This window comes from Lampetra planeri, chromosome 6 (genome assembly GCF_965212315.1).
Source record: "Lampetra planeri chromosome 6, kcLamPlan1.2.h2, whole genome shotgun sequence".
Lineage (NCBI taxonomy): Eukaryota > Metazoa > Chordata > Hyperoartia > Petromyzontiformes > Petromyzontidae > Lampetra > Lampetra planeri.
This window is the reverse complement of record NC_136112.1, coordinates 15,373,852-15,400,412: the sequence shown is the minus strand read 5'-3', so window position 1 is coordinate 15,400,412 and position 26,561 is coordinate 15,373,852. Positions and strand designations below refer to the sequence as shown.

The 26,561-nt window shown below is 57.7% G+C and overlaps 1 protein-coding gene and 1 long non-coding RNA gene across 2 annotated transcripts; both read right to left on the bottom strand.

Moving 5' to 3' along the window:
- Window positions 1-14,074: 14,074 nt before the first annotated feature.
- On the bottom strand, window positions 14,075-15,364 carry LOC144719600 (uncharacterized). The gene is made up of 2 exons (XR_013585621.1): window positions 14,863-15,364; window positions 14,075-14,574 (listed from the first exon to the last, which is right to left on the bottom strand). It is a non-coding gene; the product is annotated as an uncharacterized LOC144719600 (long non-coding RNA).
- A 4,810-nt stretch (window positions 15,365-20,174) lies between these two features.
- On the bottom strand, window positions 20,175-25,311 carry LOC144719599 (uncharacterized). The gene is made up of 2 exons (XM_078595676.1): window positions 24,140-25,311; window positions 20,175-22,445 (listed from the first exon to the last, which is right to left on the bottom strand). Exons 1-2 carry the CDS (start codon window positions 24,546-24,548, stop codon window positions 20,476-20,478), a joined length of 2,379 nt encoding a protein of 792 aa, XP_078451802.1. The 5' UTR covers window positions 24,549-25,311; the 3' UTR covers window positions 20,175-20,475.
- Between the last annotated feature and the right edge of the window lie 1,250 nt (window positions 25,312-26,561).

Below are 26,561 nucleotides of genomic sequence, written 5' to 3'. Positions count from 1 at the left end.
AGCGCTTTTTCACATGTCCAGTAAGGCCAGGTCAGAACGTCTTATCAATGATAAAACTTGTTTTATTTTACCAGGTGAGGCCCACTGAGCTATCCAGCTCTTTCAGAAGCGACCTGGTTACAAATGATGGCTCAACGAAGTGGCTTATCGTGTGGAAATGTACAGCAACCAAATACTCTAAACGTGCGATGTTCATTCTAACTGTGGAGGGGAGGACTCCGAGAAAAATCCACGCGACCACGGGGAGAGAGACGCCACAAACTCCAAATACACAGCAGCAGGCGGTCAGGAACGCGAACGAACTCCTCACGCCGTCCGGCATACAAGGCGAGGGAGTTAACATCTCGTAGCCACCGCGTCTACAACGATGGCCACACAGTGGCACAAATGGGCCCTCCGTCTCCAACGAGCGGGAAGGAAGTTCTCGTCTCTTCGGCCCTCTTGAGCCAGTGGTGGAAGTTCTCCAGTCCTCTGATGGGGCTCAATCCCAAAGAGGCACTATTTGCTTTTTTTAATCTGCCCGTGAAATTGATGAGAGATCGATTTCAACTTGCAACTTTTGCAATTGTTAAATCAAGCGCTTTGCCACAGCAGCACCTGGCCAGAAACAAGGGCTTGTAATTACACAAAGGAATGTACCGTGCACACCGTGTTTGTCCATCGTACTATTACAGCTTTTGAAGTGACCCGGGTGGCTGAGTGCGCCTCGCCGGCATCGCTGAAATCCTGGGTTCGAATCCCGTTCCTGTCCGTGGTGGAGCGGCTGGGGAATCTGTGTGTCGACCAGTTGTCAATTGTAGGGATCTCGGAGGTAGCGCTAAGATATCCACTTCCCTGGGCCGTTCTCGAACTTGGTGGATTCCACTGCACGGGTGAGAGTTCCGAATCTAGCTGATGATGCAATCGCGATAAAAACAAATTGGGGAAAGACTTGATTTAAATAATAATGTCGCTGTTTGCTCAGGGAGTCCTAACCCAGCAGCCGGAAGACGCGAGTTCAAGAGCCCTGCTGTGAAATGTTTTCCTCGGTCCTTGCCGGGAAACCCAGAGAACAAATAAAACCACCTCCACACCGCAGAAGCAACACAGAACACACACGCACGCGATTTAATTTCTAGTTTAATTCGCTATAAGTTACAGTCGTAAGCAAAACCAGACAAGTTCCACTCTGCAAGACGTAAAAACCAGTACCCGGGCGCACGTCTGTGAAGCGTTCGGCGATACCCGGGCAAGGGGATGGACCTGCCGACCTCTGACATGGGAACGAGTTGGAGTGCGAGTGTGCGTAAGTAGCCACGAGGGGCCGTGTCAGAAGCCCAGGAGGCCCAAGTAAACTTTACACTTACACTTCTTATTTATTCTAGCAGGTGTAAGGCCCACTGAGCTATAGAGCTCTATTTTTGCAGAAGCGACCTGGCCACAAGTGGCTTACGTGGAAATCGCAAGTAGCCAAATACTCGAAACGCCGCGCGATTCTAAATGTGGAGAAACAAAACTGAAGGAGCCGGAGAAAGATCCACGCGACCACTTGGGAGAGAGACGCGCAAACTCCAAATATACAACGGGCGTCAGGGTCTGGATCAAACCCATGGCCTCCCAGTACACCAGGCGACGTAGTTAACATCTCGCCACCAGGGGGGGCCTCGAGATGGATGGGTGGCAGCGCCTTGCCCCCAATGTCCAACACACTGGCAGGCAGGTGCCCCCTATCCACCCCAGCCGCAGCCATTGCCGCGACACTGCGCACCGAGTGGCGTGTGCCGTTCGTCGAGATTGTTCCGAAACTCCTCGGCTGATTGGGCTCGACTGCGCGTGAAGGGGGGCGGCTGGCGTGTGGCCGAGTTCGACAGGAGGGGGGGAGGGGCCCTCCTGAGAAGGCCGACGCGGGGCCGCTGGCGCGTCGACGACCATCGCCCCCGGTTGACGCCCTGTCCCGTCAGCGTGGTGGCGGCTGATCGAGCCGCTCTCGTCCAAGGGTCGTGCGGTGGCAGCCACGGTTAACGCTCGGCGTCGATTGAAATCGGTCAACCTCTAATAATAATTGAATAATTTACTAATTTTTTCCAGACGAGCCACGAGTCGGACTTGTTCACAGGAGGGTCCTTGTGGTGCTCGCTACGCTTTGCTGTTCACGGTGGAGATGTTTGCAGCCAGTGAGTGCTGAGCAAACCCGGAGAAACACCCCCAACGCCGTACAGATGGAAACAGACGGCGATTCGCCCACTTGGTGTCCTGCCTTCTCCTCGCGGGCCGATCGATCGAGCGTAAATCAACAATGCAGTTCGTCTACATGTGTTATCTTTCAAATAAGCACGTGTTTAACGCGAACCTGTGCAAATACATTGGGCCTGGCAGTCGTCGCAACGTTTTTGTCAAGGAGCGGTGCATTGCACGTGGACAATCACGGCAGCCAAACACAGTCCGTTCTTCTATAACGCTGTGTGCGTCGTTTTCACAACGCGAATTGGATATAACGCGATGAATGCATTGGGGAAACATTTGTTTTTATATAACGCGGATGCGAATTGGATATAACGCGATCGAGTGAGCGGAACTACATCGAGCGCGAGTAGGAACAAGCGGTCGTGCGTCTGCCTCGGCGTAGCAAGGCGAGATGCTGCTGGATGCTGCTGGATGCTACCCACGCACCTCACTGCTCTACCCTGTTATATGTTACTGATTATAATGTGATATTTCCGGCACGTGGTGTTCTTCAGGAACGCAACTACCGCGTTACAGGAGGACAGGCTGTAGTGCTCTAAACGCATGTTTCTGAATGTGGAGTGAAAACAGAGGAGGACCCGGAGAAGAATCCACACGACCACGGGGAGAGAGTGAGAGACACGCAGACTCCAAATACACAGCAGGTGTCAGGGTTCGGGATCGAACCCACGACCTCCTGCAGAGCAGGCGAGGTTGCTAACATCTCGCCATTTTCTTGGTTCTTTCGGTAAAGTCACGTAGAAGGGAAATAATAAAAAATAAAACAATAAAATAAAATTCTCACGACGTTTCGGCCACAACGCAAGCAGCCGTCCTCAGGTGAAGAACAGGTCTGTCGGAAAGACAGCGTCTGAATGAACAAGACCTGCTCTTCACCTGAGGACGGCTGCTTGCGTTGTGGCCGAAACGTCGTGAGAATTTATTTTATTGTTTTATTTTTATTTTATTATTTCCTTTCTACGTGACTTTACCGAAAGAACCAAGAAGATGAATCCCTGCAGTCACGAAAGCTTTACATCGAAATCTCGCCATCTCTCTCAAAGCCGGGAGCACAGCAGCCGCGCTCCGCGCGTCATCTCGATAATGATCTCGGCTCGGCTTTTGAGCCACGCGGTGGAACGGCAGTGACCGGCGCCCATTGCGACAATCGCGGCCTCAACCTCTCGCCCCGCCACTCGATCCGCACTTTGAATATCACGGATTGCAAGGCAGCCCGAAGTCAATGAAGACGCGGCCTCTGCCGTGATGCGCGCACCGACCGCTTGATCGGCGGTGCTCAACTCCGTTGCTAGCGCCCTGAGCCAGTTGTTGAAATTCCACATTGCTATGGCAAGGTGGGGAGAAATGTACCTCGCGGGCAACTGCTGCGGACTTTCCCCAGTTAGTGGTGCTCGCTTTATCCTTCCCGAAAGGGTGACGAGCCGGCTTGAGCCCCGGACTGAAGTTGATCCACACCGCGTCAATCTTCACACTTTCGGATTCTGCACGACGACTGGCGCGCAGTGGGCCGCCCTCACCCGGGGTGTGCGTCTCTCTCGAACGTTCACGAGCAGAGGAGCGGTGGCCGCCCCGGTGCTTGGCACGGGAGTAGAACGCGCACGGCGGCTGTGAGAATTGAGCCATCAGCTGTGCCAACTCTGCCCTCCATAAGCCCCCCCCACCTCCCCACGCACCAGGCTTTGAGTGCCCACGCTCCTGTTCGTCCGACGGAAGTGGGGTGGGTGGGTGGGTGGGGGGCTGAGTGGCACTGACGCCCCCCGAGACAGCTGCCCCAGCCTGCATCCTGCAGACGGCCATCTGCCGGCGACGTCAAAATCCCTCCTCACATCGCCTCCTTTGTCACAAAAGCCCTCGCGAGCCCCTTTGTGTGCGTGCTGTGCGCGTCGGGAACAGGGCGGGCTCCGGCTACACATCGCCACGCTCTGAGGCCATCAACAAGGGCACTTGGAACGATTTTTTTCCTGAGAAATCCTGGGGGAGGAGAGGGGAATTCCCCCCCCCCATCTCCTACTGCAGCTGTTGTCTGGCACACGGGGAGGTGGGGGGAGAAGAAGAACCGCTCTGCGGGGTTTTCGAATGGATTCCTCGTGACGCGGAGGGCCACACTGACCTATGAGCCGGCGTGCACAGAGGTCAGCACACTGACCTATGACCCGGCCTACACAGAGGTCAGCACACTGACCTATGACCCGGCCTGCACAGAGGTCGGCACACTGACCTATGAGTGGGAGGGGAGGTCAAGGATGCAGTGAATGGGGAACAAGAAACGTGAATGGGAGAAGGGAAAAGAGTGGGAATCGAGAAGACAGTGATGGAGACGCAACAGAGAAACGGGAGCAGGAGGGTCAGGAGAGATGATGGAGGAAGAGGCTGCATCCGGGTCTCGCTGCTGCTGCTGCTGCACGGCGTCTGTTTCACAGCAGGTGGTGGCGGGGAGAGGGGGGGGGGCACTCACAGAAGTAGCCACGTGGTGTACGGGAGGCTTGAGCTGATTTCGGCAGAGAGATGAGTCACAAGCGATGCCTTACGGAGCGCATTCAATCCCGGCTTGTGGCCGGCCAGGGCTCACTGATGAGGCCCCGTAAGGGCAAAAACTGCATCCATGAACGCTGCGGGCTGACCCATAATGCATTTCTGCAGGATGTAAAAGCGCACCCGCTTAATTTCAAATGCACATTCTAGAAACCTCTCCGAATAATTTGTGAAATGTTCTCGAGCAGTAAAATAGCGGTCGAAATGCCAATGTGGAAATGGCGGAGTGACACCAACTATTTGTCCTGTCGCATTCCAACGCGCTCACTGCCGCACGCACGTTGTATGTTGAACTTCTTTCGCACCGTACGTAACCTGCAGGTGTAAGGACAACAAACTAAACTCAAAAGGCAGCTCTAAAGAAATGAGTTCTCGCTCGAGATTTGAAAGTGCCAGAGCTCAAGTGGCTTCCTAATATCGGATGGAAGAGCGTTCCAGACGGCCGCAGAAGCGCTTCCGAAAGCTCGCGATGCGGTGACCACCGTTTTTGTTCGACGGCCAGCCAAACTCCGCTGCTGCGAGGACGACCGATGTTTGCGTGATGATGGTTTATGCTCCTTGACGAGATCAGCGAGGTATTATTATTATTTGGGTGGCGGTTCATTTGTGGCAAAGCACTTTAGTGAGTGATGAGCGCGACCTCACAGCAAGCGACGTGTTCGCTCGGCACATCGGAGGTCAATGCAGCTCGGCGAGTACTGGGACGGACACGGGCGTAACCCGCCGCTCCCTCCGTGTGGAGGAGGAGACCTCGTGGCGTGTGGGACGGGAGCCGAGAACAGAGCCACTGGTGGACTCCGCTCGGCAGCAAGGGGACGGTGAGGCGCGTTTCCACCACTCATCGTCACGGTGGCTAGGAGATGTTAACTACCTCGCCTGGTGTGCAGGAGGTCGTGGGTTCGATCCAGACCCTGACGCCTGCTGCTGTATATTTGGAGTTTGCGTGTCTCTCTCTCTCTTATCATCGCCACGGTGGCTATGAGATGTTAACTGCCTCGCCTGGTATGCAAGGAGGTCGTGGGTTCGATCCAGACTCTGATGCCTGCTGCTGTATATTTGGAGTTTGCGTGTCTCTCTCCATCTCTCCACGGTCGCGTGGATTTTTCTCCGGGTCCTCCGGTTTCCCCCTCCACATTTAGAATCAACATCACGCGTTTAGAGTATTTGGCTGCTGTACATTTCCACACGATGATAAGCCACTTCGTTGAGCTATCATTTGTGGCCAGGTAGCTTCTTAAACACATTCCTGCGGAGGGAGCTAGTAGGAACGTTGGGTTGCTCGGTCAATGGCCAGGGTCAACGGCGGCGTGGTGTATTCCGCAAATATGGCCGACTGTGAGGGCGGGCACATGCCGGCGTGAGTAGGTGAAACGTTGAGTTTTATAAGGGCACCACGGGGTGACCAGCCCCTCCCCACCCAGCCCCACTCCTCCCCACCCAGCCCCTCCCCACCCTCCCCTCTCCACCCAGCCCCACCCCTCCCATTTTTGGATGCACGACGGACGGACGGACACAATAATCCCCTGTGGGCTGGTGGAACCAGGTGGTTCCTACCAGTAAAAGAGCTACATAGCTCAATGGGCTTTCCCTGGTAAAATATAAATAGTTTAGTTCTAGTTTAGAGAAATACAAATTAAACGAACGGCCAATTCACAACGAAAGAGCATGCCGTGGTGCAGTGGTGACGGGCCCAGAGTTCGATTTCGTTGCCTGCGTTGGCTTTCTTCTGCCCCCTGTGCTGCACGGCCTCGCCTACGAGGTCTCCCAGTTTCCTCCCACAGGCAACACGACCAAATGTAGCTCGCGGCAACTCCGAGGGGTTGCCCGAGGTGCGATTGCGCGCGGCGACGTCGTCCCCCTGACTTGCGAAGAACTTGCAAGAGACTTGGTTAACAAACGGTGCCGTTCGTAATGCATCATAATGAATTATACGTGCAATAATAATAAAGTGTGTAGCAAAAAAATTGTTCCTGGGTAGTGTTATTTACTAATTGCTTATGCCTCAAAAGTACAGGAAATGGGTATTAATCCCATTAACTTTGCTTTTGTGACCAGGACAGTGATATTTGGAAATGTACCTATTTTCAATGAGAAAACGTGGTGTGCATTTGTGCCTTTCGTTCACGTAAAGTCCTGGTCACAAAAGCAAAGTTCGTGGGGAATAATCCCCATTTTCTATACTTTCTATACATAAGCAATTTAAAAAAATAGCACTAACTACCCAAGAACAAAAGTCGTGTTACAAAGTGTAACGATTGGAGCTTGCGCAGTCGAGCGTGTGTGAGGTTGCCTGGTTGCCACCCAAGTTGAGTCCACCGGTCGTGTTGCGCATGGAACAAGTTGGGCCACAACGTTGGGCCCACGACGTTGGCGGCACGTTCACCATGGCCACGGTACTTTCACGTGAGGGTCGTCAAGCGGCTCCGCTCGTCCGCCACAGTCGACCTGGTCGCCGGTCGCCACGGGGTGAGCGCAACATTGCGATGCTGGGACCGGCCAAACGCAGCCAAACGCAGCGGCCAACCCGCGACATCCGTGTAGCAGCAGTGGCAGCGGCGGCGTTGCCAGACAATCAATGGCCCCATTGATTATATAATCGTCATCGGTGTTGGCCGTGAGCGGGAATCGGTTGCCGGGTTTGTAGCGTAGCGCGCTAACCGCTCCCCCACCGCTCCCCACTCATGCGGACGCGCAGACACACGAACGCAGACACACGCACAGTGTCTTTGTACGCGTGAGGACACACACACACACAACCGCAGTTCGACACTAAGTGGCGGTGACGTCACCACGGCGCGTATGTGTGTCAATGCGACTTTGTATATTTACGCGAGTCTGAGTGTACGTGTTGGTGTGTGTCTGTGTGTGGGGAGCGGTGGCGCAGTGGTTAGCGCTGCACCGCGCTACGAATTCCCGCTCACGACCAACAACAGTGGCGGGTAATAATCCAACCGGTCTTGGGCATCCCCTAGATCGACTCAGCCTTAAACGAGTACCCGGTGCGGGGTGTAAACATCGACCCTGGGGACACAAAGGCGGCCGGGCGTGGTTCTGGCCACACCGCCGCCTCATGAGCGCGCGCCGTTTCCGACCTCCATAGGCGCGACTTCGTTAACAGCACTTGCCCCGACAGCCGGCGTGGGCTACACACGAGGGGGGAAACTTTGTCTATTGGGGCGTGTAAAAAAGAGGAAGCGGATCTGCCTGTGAAGTGTCTGGCGCGTCACGTGCTGTGTAGCGCCCCCCCACTTACCCCCCCACCCCCTGCCCCCCCCACTTACCCCCCCCCCACCCCCTGCCCCCCCCCCCCACTTACCCCCCCACCCCTCGCCCCAATCCAGCAACAGCTGCAGCGGAACGTGGGGGGGGGGCGATGTTGGGCCACTCGCGACGAGCGGTCGGAATCCGCGGCGACAATCGAGGTAATTCCTGCGGTCTGGGTATTATGGGCCACAGCACGAGATATGACCCCCCCCAACCCCCACCCTCTACCCCGTGCCCCCCCCCCGTCCCCCGTGACGGCACTCGCAAGAATGGGCTGCATTGTGTGGGGTTGGCCGCACATTCACAACCGTGTAAACGAAGACGCGGTGATTCTTAAACGGGGTTGTAGTCGTCTGCGTCTCACCATCAGCAGTGTGCGATGACACTCCAAGTGAGCGCCGGCCAAGTTAGTTTTCCACTTGAATGCCGATGGGCCGCTACGGTGGCTAGGAGATGTTAACTACCTCGCCCGGTATGCAGGAGGTCGTGGGTTCGAACCCAAACCTGACGCCTGATGCTACTGTATATTTTGAGTTTGCGTGTCTCTCTCTCTCATCATCATCACGGTGGCTAGGAGATGTTAACTACCTCGCCTGGTACGCAGGAGGTCGTGGGTTCGAACCCAAACCTGACGACGCCTGCTGCTGCTGTATATTTCGAGTTTGCGTGTCTCTCTCTCTCTCCCCCCGTGGTTGCGTGGATTTTTCTCCGGGTTCTCTGGTTTTTTCCCTCCACATTTAGAAACATTAAATAAAAAGTTTAGTTTTTAGTTTGGAAAACACGGCTGCTTTTCGGCGAATCATCCTGTTGTATCTGTTTATTAGATTATCGACATTGTCCTGTGAACAGACTGCCCCCCGCCATAGGAACGTGGAATTCCCACCACTGGCCCAGTATGTATGTTGACATTATTTTGCCCCGTACGTAGCCGACAGAGCTCATCGGAGGTGCGGGAAAGGACAATCAACTTAACACAAAAAGCAGTTCTGAATAAATTATTTTCAATTTAGAAATTTTAAAAGTGCCACAGCTCCAGTGGCTTCCTTCTATCGGAAGGAAGAGCGTTCCAGACGGCCGCAGAGGCGCGTCAGAAAGCGCGCGATGCGGTGACCGCCTTTGTTCGATGCTGAGAGGATGGCCGGAGTTCGAGTGATGATGGTTTATGATCCTTGACGAACAATCATCACGCGAACTCCGGTGACACAAGTGAAAATCGCCCCCACGCTCGATTCGGCAGGGAGACGCTCTGAATGTTTCCGAATTAAATGCCCGTCATGAAAACACAACATCATCCCACCGAACCCTCGCCCCCCCCCCCCCCCCGCTTCAATATAAACCACATCGGCGTGTCTCACTCGCCAGTCGCACCCAGAGTTGTGTGTGGGGGCTGTGAGCCACACGCCCGTGGGCATCGACATTCTGCTGCACGCCAATGTCACGCCACATGCGAGGAGGGATGGTGGCAGGATGGATCTAGAGGTCAAAATCCGTCCAGAAATCGCCGTTGGCTTTGTCATCGATTCCTCTTTTCATCCGTGGGTCCAGCCTGGCACGCAACTTTCGAGTCCGATTTGGCCGTGAATTTGTCCCGGGGCTTCGGACGCACGCGCGCGTGCGGGCGGGCGAGCGCGTGCACGCGCGCTCATGCGTCTCTCCACCTCGTCATCGTCACGGTCATCGCGTCGCCAGTCGCGGCGCCGAGGGAGTCTCGGCGCCATGAGCGCCCACCGGGCTGGACGTTTGCTGGCGAGGCGGTGCGGCAAACATTTGCGCCGTGCGGTGCGGATGGGGGAGGGAGGGTCGCTGGTCTCGCAAATAGCTCGCGGCAGTCAACGGCGCCGTCGATTTATAATCATCCACGTGTCGGTTTACGGTTCCAACTATTTCACCGACATCTCGTAAAACTGTGACCGCGCGGAGCCGCGGTTAGCGCCTCCCCCCCCCACCCCGCTCGCTACCTCTCGCGTGCGCAAGCCGGCTGCGAATTAAAATCCCAGCCAGGGTTTCGGTTCAGCCCATCAACTCCATCAGTGTCCATAAAATAGGTACCACTTTGCAGCAAGTCAACAGTTTTTGTGCTGCGGAGAAACCCTGTCCCCCCGCCCCCGCCATAGGAATGGGGAATTTCCTCCACTTGGCTGAAAGCTCACCGATGGTTCGAGCAGGGAGACAGACACTTTCACGGAGTTTGTGTGGGAAGTTACTTGAAGGATATTGATGTAAGCATCAGCTGTTCCAAAGAGAGCAGATGGCTTGCTCGCCAATGAACCGCCTTATACAGGTATCCATAACTGTCAACCCATTCGTTCACCCCGTATTCTTGTACAGGGAAAGAGTTTTCAGGTCCATACGGCGTATAGCCGTTTAAATAGGGGCATTTGTTGTTGTCTATTTGTTTGGGTTTCTCCCTTGCGATGGGACTTTGTAGAATGAACGTTGATATTTATAAGGGCACGGGGTGACCCATCAGGTCTGAATTGGTCTGTGATAAGGGGTTGACAGGTATGGGTATCGGTCAGCACACTGACCTATGAGCCGGCCTATACAGAGGTCGGCAGATTGACCTATGAGCTTGCCTACACAGAGGTCAGCACACTGACCTATGAGCCGGCCTATACAGAGGTCAGCAGATTGACCTATGAGCTGGCCTACACAGAGGTCAGCAGATTGACCTATGAGCTGGCCTACACAGAGGTCGGCAGATTGACCTATGAGCTGGCCAACACAGAGGTCAGCAGATTGACCTATGAGCTGGCCAACACAGAGGTCAGCACACTGACCTATAAGGCGGCCTACAGAGGGGCCCTTCCTTAGGCTCCCACTACTTTTTGGAGCTCAGCCACGGGGACTGGTGTTGTAGGATCAATGTCAACAGCCAGTTAAGGTCGTTCCTATGGTGGCATGCGCTTCCGCTGTTTCTCGCCTTCATAAGAATGATGATAAAGAAGGATGACGGTGTTTCTAGGCTACAGATACCAATGCAATGGCAACCTTGGAATTTAACACGATAAATATCACACTTTTGGAATAATTTGGGGCCAAATTACAAACACCCCCTGTCCTACCCCACCATAATATTAGTTACAAACATTTCTCCAAAAATAGTGGTTCCAACAATATTGTTAAATGTACGACTTTAAATAAAAACGTACGGATTTTCCTATGAGACGTCCCCCCCCCCGCCTCACCTAAGATTTCTGCCGACGGGGCACCTCACCCGGGTCATTCGCTAGGCCCTCACGGCTGGCTGGGTGGGTGGGTGGCTTGTCGATGTCAAACGTGTCGAGACAAAAACAATTTTAGACGCGGCGCAATCCGACAGCTGTTACAACAGCAGCGTCCTCGATGCTGCAGCCACGCCACAAATATAACCGCGGAGGGCGATTCCAAACGAGATTCCCGTCGTGTTCGCGGTGGTGTGGTGAGGTGGGGGGCCATTCGGACAAGGTCCAGGCCAGCCAACTCAAGATTCCGCGTTGTTGGTGAATCCATCCGGGGGCACTGCGGCCATTGCACATCCCTGCCGGAACGACGCAAGCGTGGTGCCGTCTCCACCTTGAACGACAACACAAATAGGAGTGCGACACTCGGGGCGACGAGATTCCAACTACGAGCGGTGACCGTGTATTTATCAGCCGCGCTCAGAACGAAGTCGGTGGCGTCAAGCTGACGCCTTATCGTCTGCCTGGACTGACAATGCCCTCGCGGATGCCGTGCCGTGGTGTGGCCGCCTCCTCGATGGGACGCACGAAGACGCCGGGCTCTTAAAACCGTGACCTTTAACCTCAAGTTTAAACTTATATTCGGGGGGTGTGAGTATGCAGCGTTTGGCACAGTAGGGGGGCACAGGTGGTGCATCGGCCACTCGTCTCAGTCAGTCGACCCGTGGGGGCACCTGTGCAGGGCCTGCCCCATGACCTCCTGCCGGCGGGCGTTCGACACTTTACGTGGCCTCAACGTGCACCTAGCCTGGCACAAGCGCCGTGGTGACGTCGCCGCCACTTAGTGGTTGTTGTTGTGTGTGGGGAGTGGTGGGGGAGCGGTTAGCGCTACGAACCTGGCGACCCGGGTTCGATTCCCGCTCGCGGCCATCAACACCATCAGTGACGAATATCTGAAGTGGTACCTGATCCTCCCCTAGGACGACTCGGCCTCAAATGAGCAGCTGGTGCGGTGTGTAGTAAACATCTGCCACTGGGGAGACAAAGGCGGTCGGGCGTGGTGCTGGCCACCCACCCACCTCCACGTGTTCCACATTGCGATTTTGGACGATTTTTGACCCCCCCCCACCTTCGTCACACGGCGTCACAAAAAGTCAGACACCCCTCAAATGACGTCACAAAGCTCTGCCCCCCCCCCCCCAAATAAAACATGCTTTAAATCGCTTTAAACTATTGTCATTGTAGTGCGTATTTAATGTTGCGCTGCACCCTGATGTTGTAGGAGAAAACATTTATTACAAAGTCTATTTAAATAAGTAGAACGTGTTGTCTATATTTAAAGTTGCGCATTTTGATGTGACGTCACATTTCTCACCCCCCCCCTCGTCACACATGTCTGACCCCCCCCCCTAGGTGCGTGACGTCATTTATAGACGGCCCCCAACAGTCTGTTACAGGCTACACGTGGGGGGCAGGGGGGTGGGGGACCTTGTCTTTTGCAGTCGACACCAAGCCCACAGAGAGGGGCGAATGGGGGGCCCAACTGGTGCCCCCCCCACCCGCCCCCCGTGACGTGAAGGTCGCTCGCTCCGCGGATGAATCCGCGCGGCTGCTCGGCTCGGCTGGCGCGCGAGTGACGCGCGCGCGGATTCGTCGTGAACGCGAACGGACAGCAGGAGGGGCCGGGCCGGGGGGGGGGGGTCACCCCTGGGGGGTGGGGGTCACCCCTGGGGGGGGGGGGGGTGGGGGTCACCCCTGGGGGGGGGGGGTGGGGTGGGGGTCACCCCTTCAACGAAGGCCGTGGGGCCACGCAGGAGTGGAGCTGGCATCTGACTTGGCAAGAGAAGCCGGCTTCACCCTCGCACCCACCCGAAGGCTTTGGTGGTGGTGGTGGCGGTACGGCAATTCCCCCATTTACGTCTTCCCCTCCCCTCCTCCCTCCCCCATTTTACGTCGTTTCGCAAACACGTCGCCACTTTGTTATTGACACCGCTACTAGCAGGCGAGACGTCGTGCTCAGATTGTCAACGTTGTGCATTTACTCTCCAACACGGATTGGCCCCGTTCTGTTCACGTGACAAACCTTCACTAATTGGCTGTGTCGGGTGGTGGCTGGTTTAACGACACATGTATATTTATACGCGATCTAACCCAAACAAAAACGTCTTATGGATGATATTGGTCGCGAAAGCCTACCATGTGTTCAACTACTCAATTCACGTCGCCTCACCCCCCCCCCCGCGCCCACTCCACGTCACCGTCGTTGCTCGTGATCCATCGCCTTTCTCCGCCTCCACCACCACCACAACCACCACCACCACAACCACCACCACCAGCACAACCACCGGCCCCGTCAATTGCTTCGATGGACGTCGTTTACGATATTTGCCATCGCACCTTTACAGGAACGTGCCCCCCCCCCCCACCCCGACGTACACCGGGGCAATGGCTGTGGATGTCTCTGTAAAAAGGTCCGAGCCAGCCCTGCCGAGACCACGAGTTTAAATCCGCGATCTCGGCCCAGCGAGATGAAACCGCGTTCTCAAGCGTCCCGCGGCGATCGTCTCGGCCCGCTCGCCACTTTTGAAAGGACACATTTTTTTTTTAATCAATAAAAATAATGAACCACCAACGAGGAATATTTTGGGCGCTTTTGCCGAAAGCAGGAGGACCTGGCCAAGCCGTGAAATAAAACGCAGGGCGATCCATTTACAGATACCCCGCGGGTTCGTGACGTCGTTAGCCATTCAGGACTCCTCGCCGTGCATCGCGGCTCTCGAAGCGTTGAGGGGTTTTTTGTCGTTGCAAATTTGGAGAGAAAAAATGGCAAATGACCCTCAATTATTCTCAAGAGGCGATTGAAAAATTGCGGAAAACGACACGAGGCAAAAGTGTTTCTGGAGCGTGATAATGGGCGTCTTAAGTTTATTGAGCGAGAGAGGCTTGACAACAATGACACGCATTTCCTCTGCGCTGTAATGTCCCGAATTATTTGAGCGGGGCATCTCGAAATGGACCACCTTGCATATCCACTCCACTGGGAGCCCAATGATGGAGAGAAGCTGCCGAATCTTGATTTTCACACCCTGATGCCGCTCTGCAACAATGCAAATGTGAATGTTGTATTAGTACGCGCCGGTTTACCCGCACGTACTAATACAAAATTAAGACTCATTTTCAGGAGGGTTCTGCCAAGACTTTTGTAGTAGGGCAGGGGCGATGTTGCTGCCGCTGCTGTGTAATCCCACATTAGTAATTCACAGGTAATAAATATTATGCATCTATGTTGAACTTCTGTCCCAGCGTACGTAGCCAACCGTGCTAATCGGAGGTGCCACATTCTATGTTTAAATTAGCTGTGGGAGGAAACCCATGCCGAACAAGGGGAGAGAACCTCATTTGCCAGTAAAAATATGATAATTGGTTCTTTACCCTTCTATCTGGCAACAAAAACTGACACCTTTTTACAAGGAGTCATGTTTGCATAGACCGCAATACCTGCAGTCATAATACAAACAAAAGAACATAACTCTGATAATGTGCACATTATCAGAGTTATGTTCTTTTGTTTGTATTATGACTGCAGGTATTGCGGTCTATGCAAACATGACTCCTTGTAAAAAGGTGTCAGTTTTTGTTGCCAGATAGAAGGGTAAAGAACCAATTATCAAGGGGAGAGAACACACAGAAATCCCACGCAGGAAGGCTGCCGAGTCAGGAATCGAACCCAGGGCCCCCTTCTTGCCGAGACGACAGCATTGCTGCTGCTTCACGACGTCTCTTGCGCTGTGATGCCGGGACCTGCCGTCCACGGGGAGTTCAAGAGAGGGGGCTCTTTCCTCCGCGTCTTTCCGCGTCTCTCCGCAGGTCCCAGCTGTCGATCGTGTTTAGTCTAAGGTCAGAGAAACATCTAACGGCCGCGTAGTGGCACGAACAACTGACAAGACGGCGTCCCTTCTTGGCTAATTACAAAACATCCCCACTCACGAGAACATGCATTTAAGAGAACATTGAATGGCGCCCATTGATTACACTGGTCAACAACAACAAAAACATTTTTTTCCGGCCTGGACTTTTGCAGCTGTTTTAGACTAATTTCAGGGTGCCGATTCCAAATCTGATCTCAGATTTGCTCTATCACATCTCATTTTTATGCTATCGGCATACCCCATTTTCATTGATTTTACCCGAAATTAACTCTGTCACTTATGATTGCAAGTTGTTGCGAGTCAGTGACTGTTTTAGTGTTACAATATGGTGCTGTATTTTTAGGATAGTGTGTTTATTATGTCATTTTATGTAGATATCCACATTTATTTAATATTTTTTCTTCTGCAGTTTTTATTGAAAATGCAATATTTGATATCTCAAAAACCTGATGTGATAGACAAAAACTTTAAAACCGTTCGAAAACCTTATGCCAGAAAAAGTGTGTTGACCAGTGTTATCGCAAGTCCTAGGACCCGTGTTGGAAATTCCACGAAATCCCACGGCAAGGGCCAACATCTCAGGAGGACAACAACCGCAGTGGTTGTCACCCAGGCGGCAGTGTCGATGACGATGGTGCCGGAGTGTTTCCAGGCTGTGCTTATAAATCCCTGCCAACGCAGGTTGCTTTTTAGTTTTCATGATAACAATAACGCCGCTCTCGATTCATCCAGGAGCGCCGAACGGAGAGTCTCAAGGCCCTTCTGGAGGAGAGCGCCGCTGCCTTGCGATAGTTGCCCAGTTGCTTTTCGAGGAGCGTTTGGCTTCACGCACGAAGAACATCGGCTGTCTACTCAGGGCAGCACACACACCGAGCCCTGCCCCGTGTGAGTCCCGCTAAGGGCAGCACACCAGCAAGGTGAGATCAATCCCGGCATATGCTCACTTGGCCATGTCAACGGGAAACCCTTGACATGTGAATCGATCACCGTGCCCACACGAGGTAGCTGTGGTATTTGTAACGCACTGCAGAATTGCTTGGAGCCTCCCGGTTACCCGCGATGGTTTGGCACTGCCCTGCCGTTGCCACCGGCGCACCCGCACCACACAGCGGGGCACTTGTTGCGGCCCCCGGCCACTTGACGCGGTAGAGAACCGGGCCAGCCTTGTCGAGTCGTGTTTCTGGGATCGTTTTCACCGCCTCGTCTGTCGAGTTTCCGAATGTTCCGTGAGCCTCGCTGAAATGCTAGGGTGTTCAATTCGCGGCCCGCTCGCGGTCATTGCACGCGCACCATTCGACGTGCGTGCATGTCGCGCATCGCTCAGAGATCGGTTTCCATCGACGAATGGGCATCGTCGTGAAAGCCTGTGGCTGAAGCCACTCCCGAGTGACCGTCTCGATTTTCTTGCCGTCCGACGTGAACTCCCCGGACACCGCGTCGCCCTCCTTTCATGCTCCCCAAGAGCCAACCGCAGGCCCCGAGTCTATCCATCCGAGAAACGCAGGAAGCCTGGAGCGGACCGTTAAGCGGGCACCCCCCCTCCTCGCTGAGCCTGCGTGCACGCGAGCGGAGGAAAACGCCGTGGGCCAACGAGATCGGTCCCGCTCACCGCTCACACCGACGCCGGCAGAAGGGGTCGCTGACGCGGGGACGGTCACATGGCCTAAAGGGCCGACGCGGAGCACAGAGCCAGCACCACACACACCCCCACGGTCCCCAAGTTCAATTCCATGGCATCAGCGTCACCTGTGAAAAAGAGCTCTAGAGCTCATCGGATTCCTCCAGGCAAGTCTGAGCAAAGGGTGCTTCCGGGGTTGAATTCTCTACAGAGGGCGTAAAGTGGAATAGCTGTGATGTTGCAGGCACCGGCTGGCATCCTTCAAGGGTCTATTTTACTGCGAACTCAACCTCAACGAGACTGCACGCTCTTCAGACGAGTGCATCGTTTGCCTCGTGTTCCTTTCACAACTGCAAAAGGACGAATCGATCGTGAAATTAATTATTTACGACGTCGGTGTTATATGTTATTTTTCCTGTGTTATCATCGATGGCTGGGCTGAGACCATCGATCTGACTCTACTGGAGGACCCGATTTCATCCCAGTTGAGAGGCTGGGATCGAGCCTAGGGTCTCAGCCGAGCTGGGCTCAGTGTTGAAGCAAGCTTATCGAATAAATTAATGGTGTTCGAACATCTTAACACCTGTTTTGTTGCCAGAAAAAAGTGGAAAACCCTATTATCAATTAAGCAACTTGTATTCGTACCGCGCTCTCTCTAGCTCGTAACGACACGTCACAAGAACGCAGGTTTCGCTAACGGCGGCTGTCCCTGTGCGGCACAAAGCGACTCTTCACCTGGATGGGTGCTTTGCAGAGGTCGCAATCGGGTACCCGATACCCGTACCCTACCCGATACCCGGCTACCCGTACCCGGCCGGGTACGGGTTCGGGTATCCGTTTGCGACCCTGGTGCGGCCGGGTATGGGTAGGCCGTGAGTCACTGGTGAGTAACCGTTTGTCACTCATTTCCCAAAGTCTTGTCTCTTCTCACAATTCAAGTTCCTAGAATCAACCCACCCGCGCCTGCAACATGGCTTCATCCCAGAGGTCGCAATCGGTTACCCGTACCCTACCCGATACCCGGCCGGGTACGGGTAGCCGGGTATCGGGTAGGGTACGGGTACCCGATTGCGACCCTGGTGTGGCCGGGTACGGGTACGGGTAAGGAATCAAAACCCGTTTGCGACCTCTGGTGCTTTGGCCTCGGGGCACTCCGAGCGGCAGCTGTCGCCGTGCACGAGCCTGCCAGCAGGGGCACAATAATTGCTACGCGAGATTGACATTGCACGTGTGTTTCTTTCACTTTAGCTGTGGGAGGAAACCCGGGAAAAACTCAAGTAGCACAGGGGGTGAACATACAAACTCCACACGCAGAAAGGTGCCCGAGCCGGCAATCAAACCCAGCGGCTTCACGCTCCACGCTCCAAGTATTACCACTGCGCTGTCGCCTACTGCCCTTGGCGTCAGCATCCCTGACGTGAAAAACAAAACCCATGGGGGCAACTGCCCTGGCAGTGGTAACGACCCAGCAACCGAGTACAGACCAGATGACACCGCCGCCGCCGCCCGCCGCCGCTGGCCGTGGAGGCTGCTTTCTGACAGGAGCACTCGGCACGTACACATCGCGCGGCTCAAGGGTCATCAAGGGCCGAAACATTAGCCAGCTACATACACTTCCGTTGTTAAGCAGCGGGAGCCAGGCGGTGGCGAGGTGTGTGTACGCGTACGAGGGGTGTCTGGTAACCACCCCACCGAGGCCGCCCCACCTGATTTTACAGTCTAACCGCATCATATAATCCCCAACAGTGGATCGGTCGAGGTCAAATTGAACCGAGCGACTTCTTTGCCGCTCCGGCTTCAGTAGTTGTGCACGAATTCCCAGCCACGCTCACGGCGGCGCGGCGGGCGAGGGTTCAGGCCGGGCCGCGTCGGTCGAGGCCAAAGTGCGACGATCCGCTCCCTCAGGGGCCCTCCGCTAACCTCGCTGTTGCTACTGCGCTCGCTACTCCACTCGCTGTTGCTACTCCACTCGCGCCCACAACCCCGGTCGCGCTCGCAACTCCGCAAGTAAAAATCCGTCCGCGGTGGCGAGGGTCGACTCGGCCGATCATCCCTCCTGGCTCAATGAGACGCGTACCGTGTTGCAGACTCCCTCAATGGCGGTCGTCCTACGGGGAGACCGGCCCTCGCCATGGGACCGTGGAATTTGCTCCGCCGGCACGAGTTTGCCTTTGGGGAGACGAACGCGCCCCTCCTGTTGGCTTATAGTCACCCTGGAAATCTCGACCAAGTCTCAGAACGAGTTTTGAGGAGGAGGAGGACACTGCCTGGGTCGTTCGGCCATCGCCCGCAGAGACGCCACGGGGGCGACGCCGCCGTCCTGGCCGGGGCCACCGCCGGACTCGTCGCTCGTCGGTGACGGCCGCACCCCCCCCTCCCCCCCGTGCCCGTCCGCTCCCCCCACCGTCAGTGGTGGCTCTCGAGCTCCACGATGGTCCACTCGCCCGCGGGGCCCCCCGGGGCGGGCTGCCCCCCGCGGTGGCCGTCGGGGGAGAAGGCCGCCACGGCGGTGACGCAGGCGTCGGCCTCGCGGCGCAGCGGGGAGAGCAGCACCTCGCTCCAGCGCGAGAGCGCGTCGCCCTGCACGGGGCGCACGCGGCCCCGCGGCAGCACCTCGCTCATCCGCGTCAGCGCCTCCTCCTGCTGCTGCTGCTCCTCCTGCTCCCCGCGCGGAGACGCGCCCCCCTCCCCCGCCGCCGCCCACCCCTCACCCGGAGCGGGCCACGACGGGGCGGCCGCGCCCTCGCGCAGCCCCGACAGGGAGCGCGGCGGAGGCACGGAAACGCGGCGGCCGGGGGAGGCGGCGAGGCGGGACGGGGGAGCGCACGGAGCGGGCGGCGGGGCCGGCCCGGGGTCGGCGAGGTCGCGTCCGCCGGGGTCCCGCGTGACCTCGAAGGCCCCGGCGGCGGCAGGGATGGCGGCGACGGGGTCGTCGGCGTCCAGCTCCAGGATGGGGGAAAGTGGCTTGCCGGACGGGAAGTGCGAGTGGGAAGGGGCGTCGGATGACGGTGCCGCCCCGGCGCGTCTCGCCGTCAGCGCGGACACCTCGAAGTCGTCGCCGTCCGCGTCGCTGCCGTCGCCGCTGCCGCTGTCGCCGTCGTCGTCGCAGTCGTTGTCCTCGAAGTCATCCGGCGTCCACCCGTGCCCAAGCTCCGTGGCCGCCGGCTCGGCCTGCGACTTCCGCTCCGGGGGCCGCCGCTCGGCCGCCACGGGCGGCTCTCGCGGCCGCTCCGGGGCTCGGTCGCCACCGCCGCTGCGATCGGGGTGCGGGTCGCCTCCCCGTGCACGCGGCTCGGCCACGCGCACCGCCCTCGAGTCGGGCTCCGCCGCGTAGTCCCGGAACGCGGGGTTCTCGATGCCGCAGAGGAGCCGCGTGCGATGCTTCTCGACATTATTGACGTAGTAATCGCCATCAAAATCATCGCCCTCTTCGTCATCTTCCTCTTCTTGATCGTCGTCGTCGTCACCTTCAACGACGTTGTTATTATTCCCGGTGTCTCGCTTGAGCCTCTCTGCCAGCGTCCGTTCGGTTTTGTCGCGGGGCTCGTACATGGGCGCACGTCTGGACTCCAACAGCATTTTGAGTTTGAGACCAAATTCTGGACTCGTTCCCAGCGTCGAGCCGGACGCGGGGGGGGCGCCTCCGGCCAGGCTGCCCGTGTCCTTCAGCTCCTCGGGGGTGCTGGTGGGGCTGCTGGTTTTCGAGTCGAGCTTCTCCCACAGGCCCATGGAGCTGGGGGTCGACAGGTCACCCAGCGTGCCCCCGCAGCCCCACGGCTCGTCTCCCGGCTGGTGCGCCTCCGACATCAGCCCCACGCTCACCGTCTCCTGGAATGACCCGTCGTCCGAGAGCGCCCCCCCCCCCACCGTCTGGCAGGCTGGGCGAGGAGGCCTCGTCGGACGCCTCCGACAGGTTGATCTCGCGCAGGCCGAGCTCGGCGAGGAGCACGCCGGGCCCGGCGCCCGCCAGGAATCTCGCGCCATGGACGTGTCTGGAGAGCGCTCCGTTCTCGTCAACGCCGGCTCTCGCGGCGGGTTTCATTTCCGTGTCGGACCCGGTCCCCTCGCGCGCGTCACCGACGTGCTCGTGCGAGTGAACTTGGACCCGCACCACATCGGCACGCGGGGGGGCGGCCGCCCGGACGTCCCCGAGGCTCGCACCGGGCCCGGCGCGGGCACCAGCTTCCGCACGCAAAACGTCGTCTCCCTTGGCGGCCTTGTCCTCTGCCACCGGTGACATCCCCAAGTCGGTCAGCCCGGACGGCACCGCGGCCGGGGTTTTTGAAACGAGCCGACGCGGCCCGAACGTATCGGCGGAGCCGGCGTCCTTTGTGCTCGGCCGTGGCAACGGCGACCCGTCCTCCGCCCCTCTTGCGTCGGGGAACGCTTCTCCGACCCCGTTCAGTTTAGGAATCGCTCCGGGGAAGACGCTCACGTCACAAACTGCTTCTGCGCCGGCGGCGTCCGCGGCCGGGGGGACCCCATCGCTCGCGTCGTCGGTGGCGGCACCCGGGGTCTTCATTTCCTGGCCCGCGTCAAATCCGGCCGTCGTTGGCTCGCTCGCTCGGTGCGTGGCCCCAGCTTGCCCGAGGCCTGCGCACCGAGTCTTCGCTCCGCCGCCGAGGTCGCACGTGGCGGCCTCCGTCCTCCCGCCGCTCGCATCAACGTCGACCGTCTCTTCTTCACGCGAGCCGCACGCAGCCTTCTCGCCGGTCTTGTACGTGGATTTAGTTTCTTCACTCAAATCGAACGCGGCCTTCGGTGCCCCGAGCTCATCAGACAGCGTGATTATTTTCTCGCGCATGTCGCTCTCGGCCTTCATTTCACCGCTATCGGCCTTCGTGCCGCTCTCGTCACGCTCGGCCTTCGTGTCGCCCTCGGCCTTCGTGCCGTTCTCGTCGTGTTCGGTTTTCATGTGACTCTCATTGCACTCGGCCTTCATTTCTCCGCTCTCGTCGCCCTCGGCCTTCGTGTCGCTCTCATCACGCTCGGCCTTCGTGCCACTCTCATCGCGCTCGGCCTTCGTGTCGCCCTCGGCCTTCATGCCGTTCTCGCCGCATTCGGCCTTCATGTTGCTCTCATTGCTCTCGTCATGATCAGCCTTCGTGCCACTCTCATCACGCTCGGCCTTCATGTGGCAATCGTCACGCTTGGTCTTCGTGTGGCTCTCATCACGCTCGGTCTTCGATTCATCAATCTCATCACGCTCGGCCTTCATGTGGCTCTCATCACGCTCGGTCTTCGATTCATCAATCTCATCACGCTCGGCCTTCATGTGGCTCTCATCACGCTCGGCCTTTGATTCATCAATCTCATCACGCTCAGCCTTCACGTGGCTCTCGTCACGCTCGGCCTTCGATTCCTCGCTCTCGTCACGTTCAGCCTTCGTGTCGCTCTCGTCACGCTCGGCCTTCGATTGCCCGCTCCAGTCGTGCTCGGCCTTCTCTTCCGCGCTTGCGTCCCGTGCCGTCTCTTCCTCCTCCACCGCCGCCGCCCTCGTTTCCCCGTCCCCCGTGTCCGCCGCGTCCCCCCCCGCGTCGCCGTTCGCCTGGAGGAGCTTCCCCGCGTGCTCCGCACCCTGGGCCCTGGCCGCAGCGACGGCTTCCGCTTTACAGTTCCTCCTCGGCGCTCTGGGGCCTCCTCCCGTCGCGCATCCTGCGGGAGGGCGGGGCGCGGCCACCACGGTCCTGAGCGGAGCGCCGCCGCTCCACGTCCGCCCTGTGCGACACGGGGACAATCATTGCCACGCACCTCCACCGCCCGGGACGGCGGCGAAGGGGTTCGTGCGACCGTACGTCGCCACGTGGCGGTGTGTAATAGTACGGCGCAACGGCGTGTCTTGTTGCGTTGCCCTCTGCCGTCCTCACCAGAACGGACAAATTGGTCTCGCCGCTCCAACGAGCGGCGCTCGCCCCAATTTGGTGTCCCCTTAGCGGCTGGTGCAAATTCCACATTCCCATGGCGGGAGCTACTTTATCCATAGAACGTACACTTTCTAAGTGGTCGGGTGTTGAACTCACAAACTTTTGATCGTGAATCGAGCCCCGGGCTCTGCCTGGCTGGCCATGCCGATTCCACGTTTCATCGTCAATCCAATGTCCTCGACTCAACCAGATGCCTGCCACGTCACCAAGGGTACGCTCAGGTGTCAAGAGCACCGAGCTGAAAACTCGGTGACTGTCTCGGCCTGGTCACCATTGATCGCACGAAAACAAAAACCCGAATTATGAAAGAACCGCAATGCTAGCAGTGTACAGGCACACAATCGCGAGCGTTACGTGGGGCACGGAGACTCTCAATTTCGCTCTTTGCAAGGCCACGTGGGTTTGGAGGCCCGGTGAGGCCAGGCCGGCGGCAGTGGGACACGTGTGACCCAGTGCCGAGTAGATGGGTATGTGTGAGTGTGACCCAGTGCCGAGTAGGTGGGTACGTGTGAGTGTCACCCAGTGTGGGGTGGGTGGGTAGGTGTGAGTGTGACCCAGTTTGGGGTGGGTGGGTGGGTACGTGTGAGTGTCACCCAGTTTGGGGTGGGTGGGTGGGTGGGTACGTGTGAGTGTCACCCAGTTTGGGGTGGGTGGGTACGTGTGTCACCCAGTTTGGGGAGGGTGGGTGGGTGGGTACGTGTGAGTGTCACCCAGTTTGGGGTGGGTGGGTACGCGTGAGTGTCACCCAGTTTGGGGTGGGTGGGTGGGTGGGTACGTGTGAGTGTCACCCAGTTTGGGGTGGGTGGGTACGTGTGTCACCCAGTTTGGGGTGGGTGGGTGGGTGGGTACGTGTGAGTGTCACCCAGTTTGGGGTGGGTGGGTACGTGTGTCACCCAGTTTGGGGTGGGTGGGTGGGTGGGTACGTGTGAGTGTAACCCAGTTTGGGGTGGGTGGGTGTGAGTGTGACCCAGTGTGAGGTGGGTGGGTGGGTGGCTATGTGTGAATGTGACCCAGTTTGGGGTAGGTGGGTACGTGCGAGTGTGGCCCAGTGTGAGGTGGGTGCGTGGGTGGGTACGTGTGAGTGTGGCTCAGTGTGAGAGAGTAAGAGGAGAGAGGAATTGGACTAAAGCACTCAGCTGTAGCCTCTGGGTAGACGATGAAATCCCAACAGAGATGCGTGCATTGGGGGAGCGGTGGTGCAGCGGTTATCAGACTACACTTCCATCCCAGTCATCTGGATGAGATTCCCAGCCACAAGCAACATCGATGTCATTACTAGTTTATCCTTGCTGTCCCCCAAGGTCGACTCAGCCTTAAATGAGTACCCAGCACTGGGGAGACAAGGGCAGCTGGGTGTAATGCTGGCTACCCACCCCCTCGTGCACTGTGTGGCTTTCGTAGGTGCTAACTAACAACACTTTCAGTCTTCATGGCTCGACGGGGGTACGCACGTGCGCGTGTTTGTGCTTGTACGTGTGCCCCTTTTACCTGCTGCCGATTGGACGCTCACTGCCGTCCTCCTATTGGCTGCTGCTCCCTCGGCCCGCGTGACGGCCTCGGCCAATCGTGCGTTGGCAGCTTCCTTCTCCTGCTTGCGAGACAGCGACACCGGGGCAGCGGTTCTGGCTCCCGCTCCACCTGCCGCTTTGACCAGCGCTCCACCTCCGGGTTTTGTGAGCGCTCCGTCCCCAGGCTTTGCTATGGCTCCACCTCGGGACTTTGTCAGCACCCCACCTGCAGGCCGTGTCAGCACTCCACTTGCCGCTTTCGTAATCAATCCACTTCCTGGTTTTGTCAACGCTCCGTCTCCAGGTTTTGTTATTGATCCAATTCCCAGTTTTATTAACAATCCACCCGCAGGCTTCATCATCACACCGCTCGCCGTCTTTGTAATCATTCCAATTCCAAGCTTCGTCACCGCTCCACCTCCGGGCTTTGTCTCCGCCCCGTGCCCAGGCTTGGCCACCGCCACAACTCCGGGTTTGGCCTCGAGATTGTTCCCGGTTTTGTTCGTCGATCCAGCGCCAGAATCCACCCCGAGTCCGCACACCGTTTTGACGCCCGCCGCCCCGGCCCCGACCTTGTCTCTTCCGCTCCTGCTCCCGGGTCTCGATCCACTGCGTGGCAGGATTCCGCTCCTGGTTTTGGTTGCTTCGGATGGCGCGCGGTTCTTTGAGGCGTCCGCGTTGCCGTCTCCCCGGTGCCGATGGGCCCCGGCCGTGGGCGACAACGTCGCCGCCGCCGCCGTCGCCGGCACAGCAGAGTGGGGCGCCGCAGGGACAACCGCCCTAGCGGAGGCCAGCTTCTGCGATCCTGCCGGGAGTTTGCTGGGACTGCAGAGAGACTTGTTGGAAGTGGCAGCAGCAGCAGCAGTTTTGTTTGGGCTTCCTGCCGCCGCTGCTGCTGCTGCTGGCGGTGGTCTGCCCGCGCCGCCGGCGGAGGAGGAGATCCTGCAGGGACTGCCGACGGTTCTCGCGGCGCCGGCGGCGCTCTTGCTGGGGCTGGCGGCGGCTCTGGGCGAGGCACCCGCGGGTTTAGCGGCGGCAGCGGGCGGGAGCCGGTGAGCCGGCACCGCGCCTCTGTGCGGCGCCGAGCCTGGCTGAGGAGCGCCGGGCGCCACGCCGCACGTGCAGCCGGCGTCGGCGGCCTTGCCGGCTCCCGCGCCGTGCCGCAGCGGCTTGGACGGGGACCGCGAGGCGGCGGCGGCGGCGGCGACGCAGTCCTTCTCCGCGCCGGCCGCGGCGGCGTTGGCCCCGCACGGCGCCGGGCAGGGCAGCCGCCCGTGCTGCGGGGAGGGCGCGAGCGGGCGGCGGGCGGCGGCGGAGCGCGGAGAGGACGCGGGGACGACGCGGGGAGACGGGGGGGCACGCTTACACGGCGACATGTCCGGCCTCCGCGTCAGCGCCATCGTCGCCGGCCACCGGGCCAACCCTAGGTGGACACGCGCACACAAGCGCACACGGGCGCACACGGGCACACACGGGCACACACGGACACACACGGGCACACACGGGCACACACGGACAGACAAGTAAGAGCACAGCCTCGTATCGAAGAGCATGCATGGACGCAATTATGTTTGTACAAACACGTACACCCATGTGCGTGCACAGAAATACGCCGATTTACGTCTCCCCATTTTACTTTGTTTCGCAAATACGTCGTCACTTTATTATGAACACCGCTACGGCCCGATTTGCGTCGCCTCGACCCCACACTCACGTCGCTGACAGCATCACTTGCCCTTTCTCGTATCTATCGCCTCTCAGCCTCTCAGCCTCTGCCTCCACCACCTCCCCTGTCAATCGATTTGATTGACGTCGTTTCGATATTCGTCGTCACACCGCTACAGGGACGCATCCTCGACATAAACCGGGTTATTACCGTACAACCTTGAGCACAAACACATGCAACAACATCAACGATACGAATGCGCACACGTACAATTGTGCACACAAAACACACGCTCGCAAGCACGGATGAGTTGTACAGAGACGCATAGAAACACGTTCGTTCAACTGCCCTTCCAACATTAGGAGAGCTTTTATGCACTTTTAAACATAGATTAAAAACTCATTTCTTTAGAGCTCCTTCATGTGTTTAGTTTGCCGTCCTTCCCCCGCACCTCCGATTAGCACGGTTGGCAACGTGCAGTGGGAATTAAGTTCTACATACACACACACGTGCTTGCTGACTTTCCACGTAAATACACGAATTACTTTCCCTCCCCACGCTGGCTCCCACCTGCCCCGCTGCCGACTTCCATGAGTCTGAGAAAGCTGGGAATGGCGGGCCCGCAAGGAGACACCAAGTGAGGAGGGTCACACTTGGGCGATGAGAGAGAGAGAGAAGGGGGGGGAGAGAAACTGAGAAGGTAGAGCAATCGAACCGATCAGGCCTCCACTGGTCC

Coding starts and splice junctions, on each gene's coding strand:
- LOC144719599 (XM_078595676.1), bottom strand. CDS start 24,548: ATGATTACAAAGACGGCGAGCGGTGTGATGATGAAGCCTGCGGGTGGA. Junction 22,446..24,139: donor GAGCGTCCAATCGGCAGCAG/GTAAAAGGGGCA, acceptor CGTGTCGCACAG/GGCGGACGTGGAGCGGCGGC.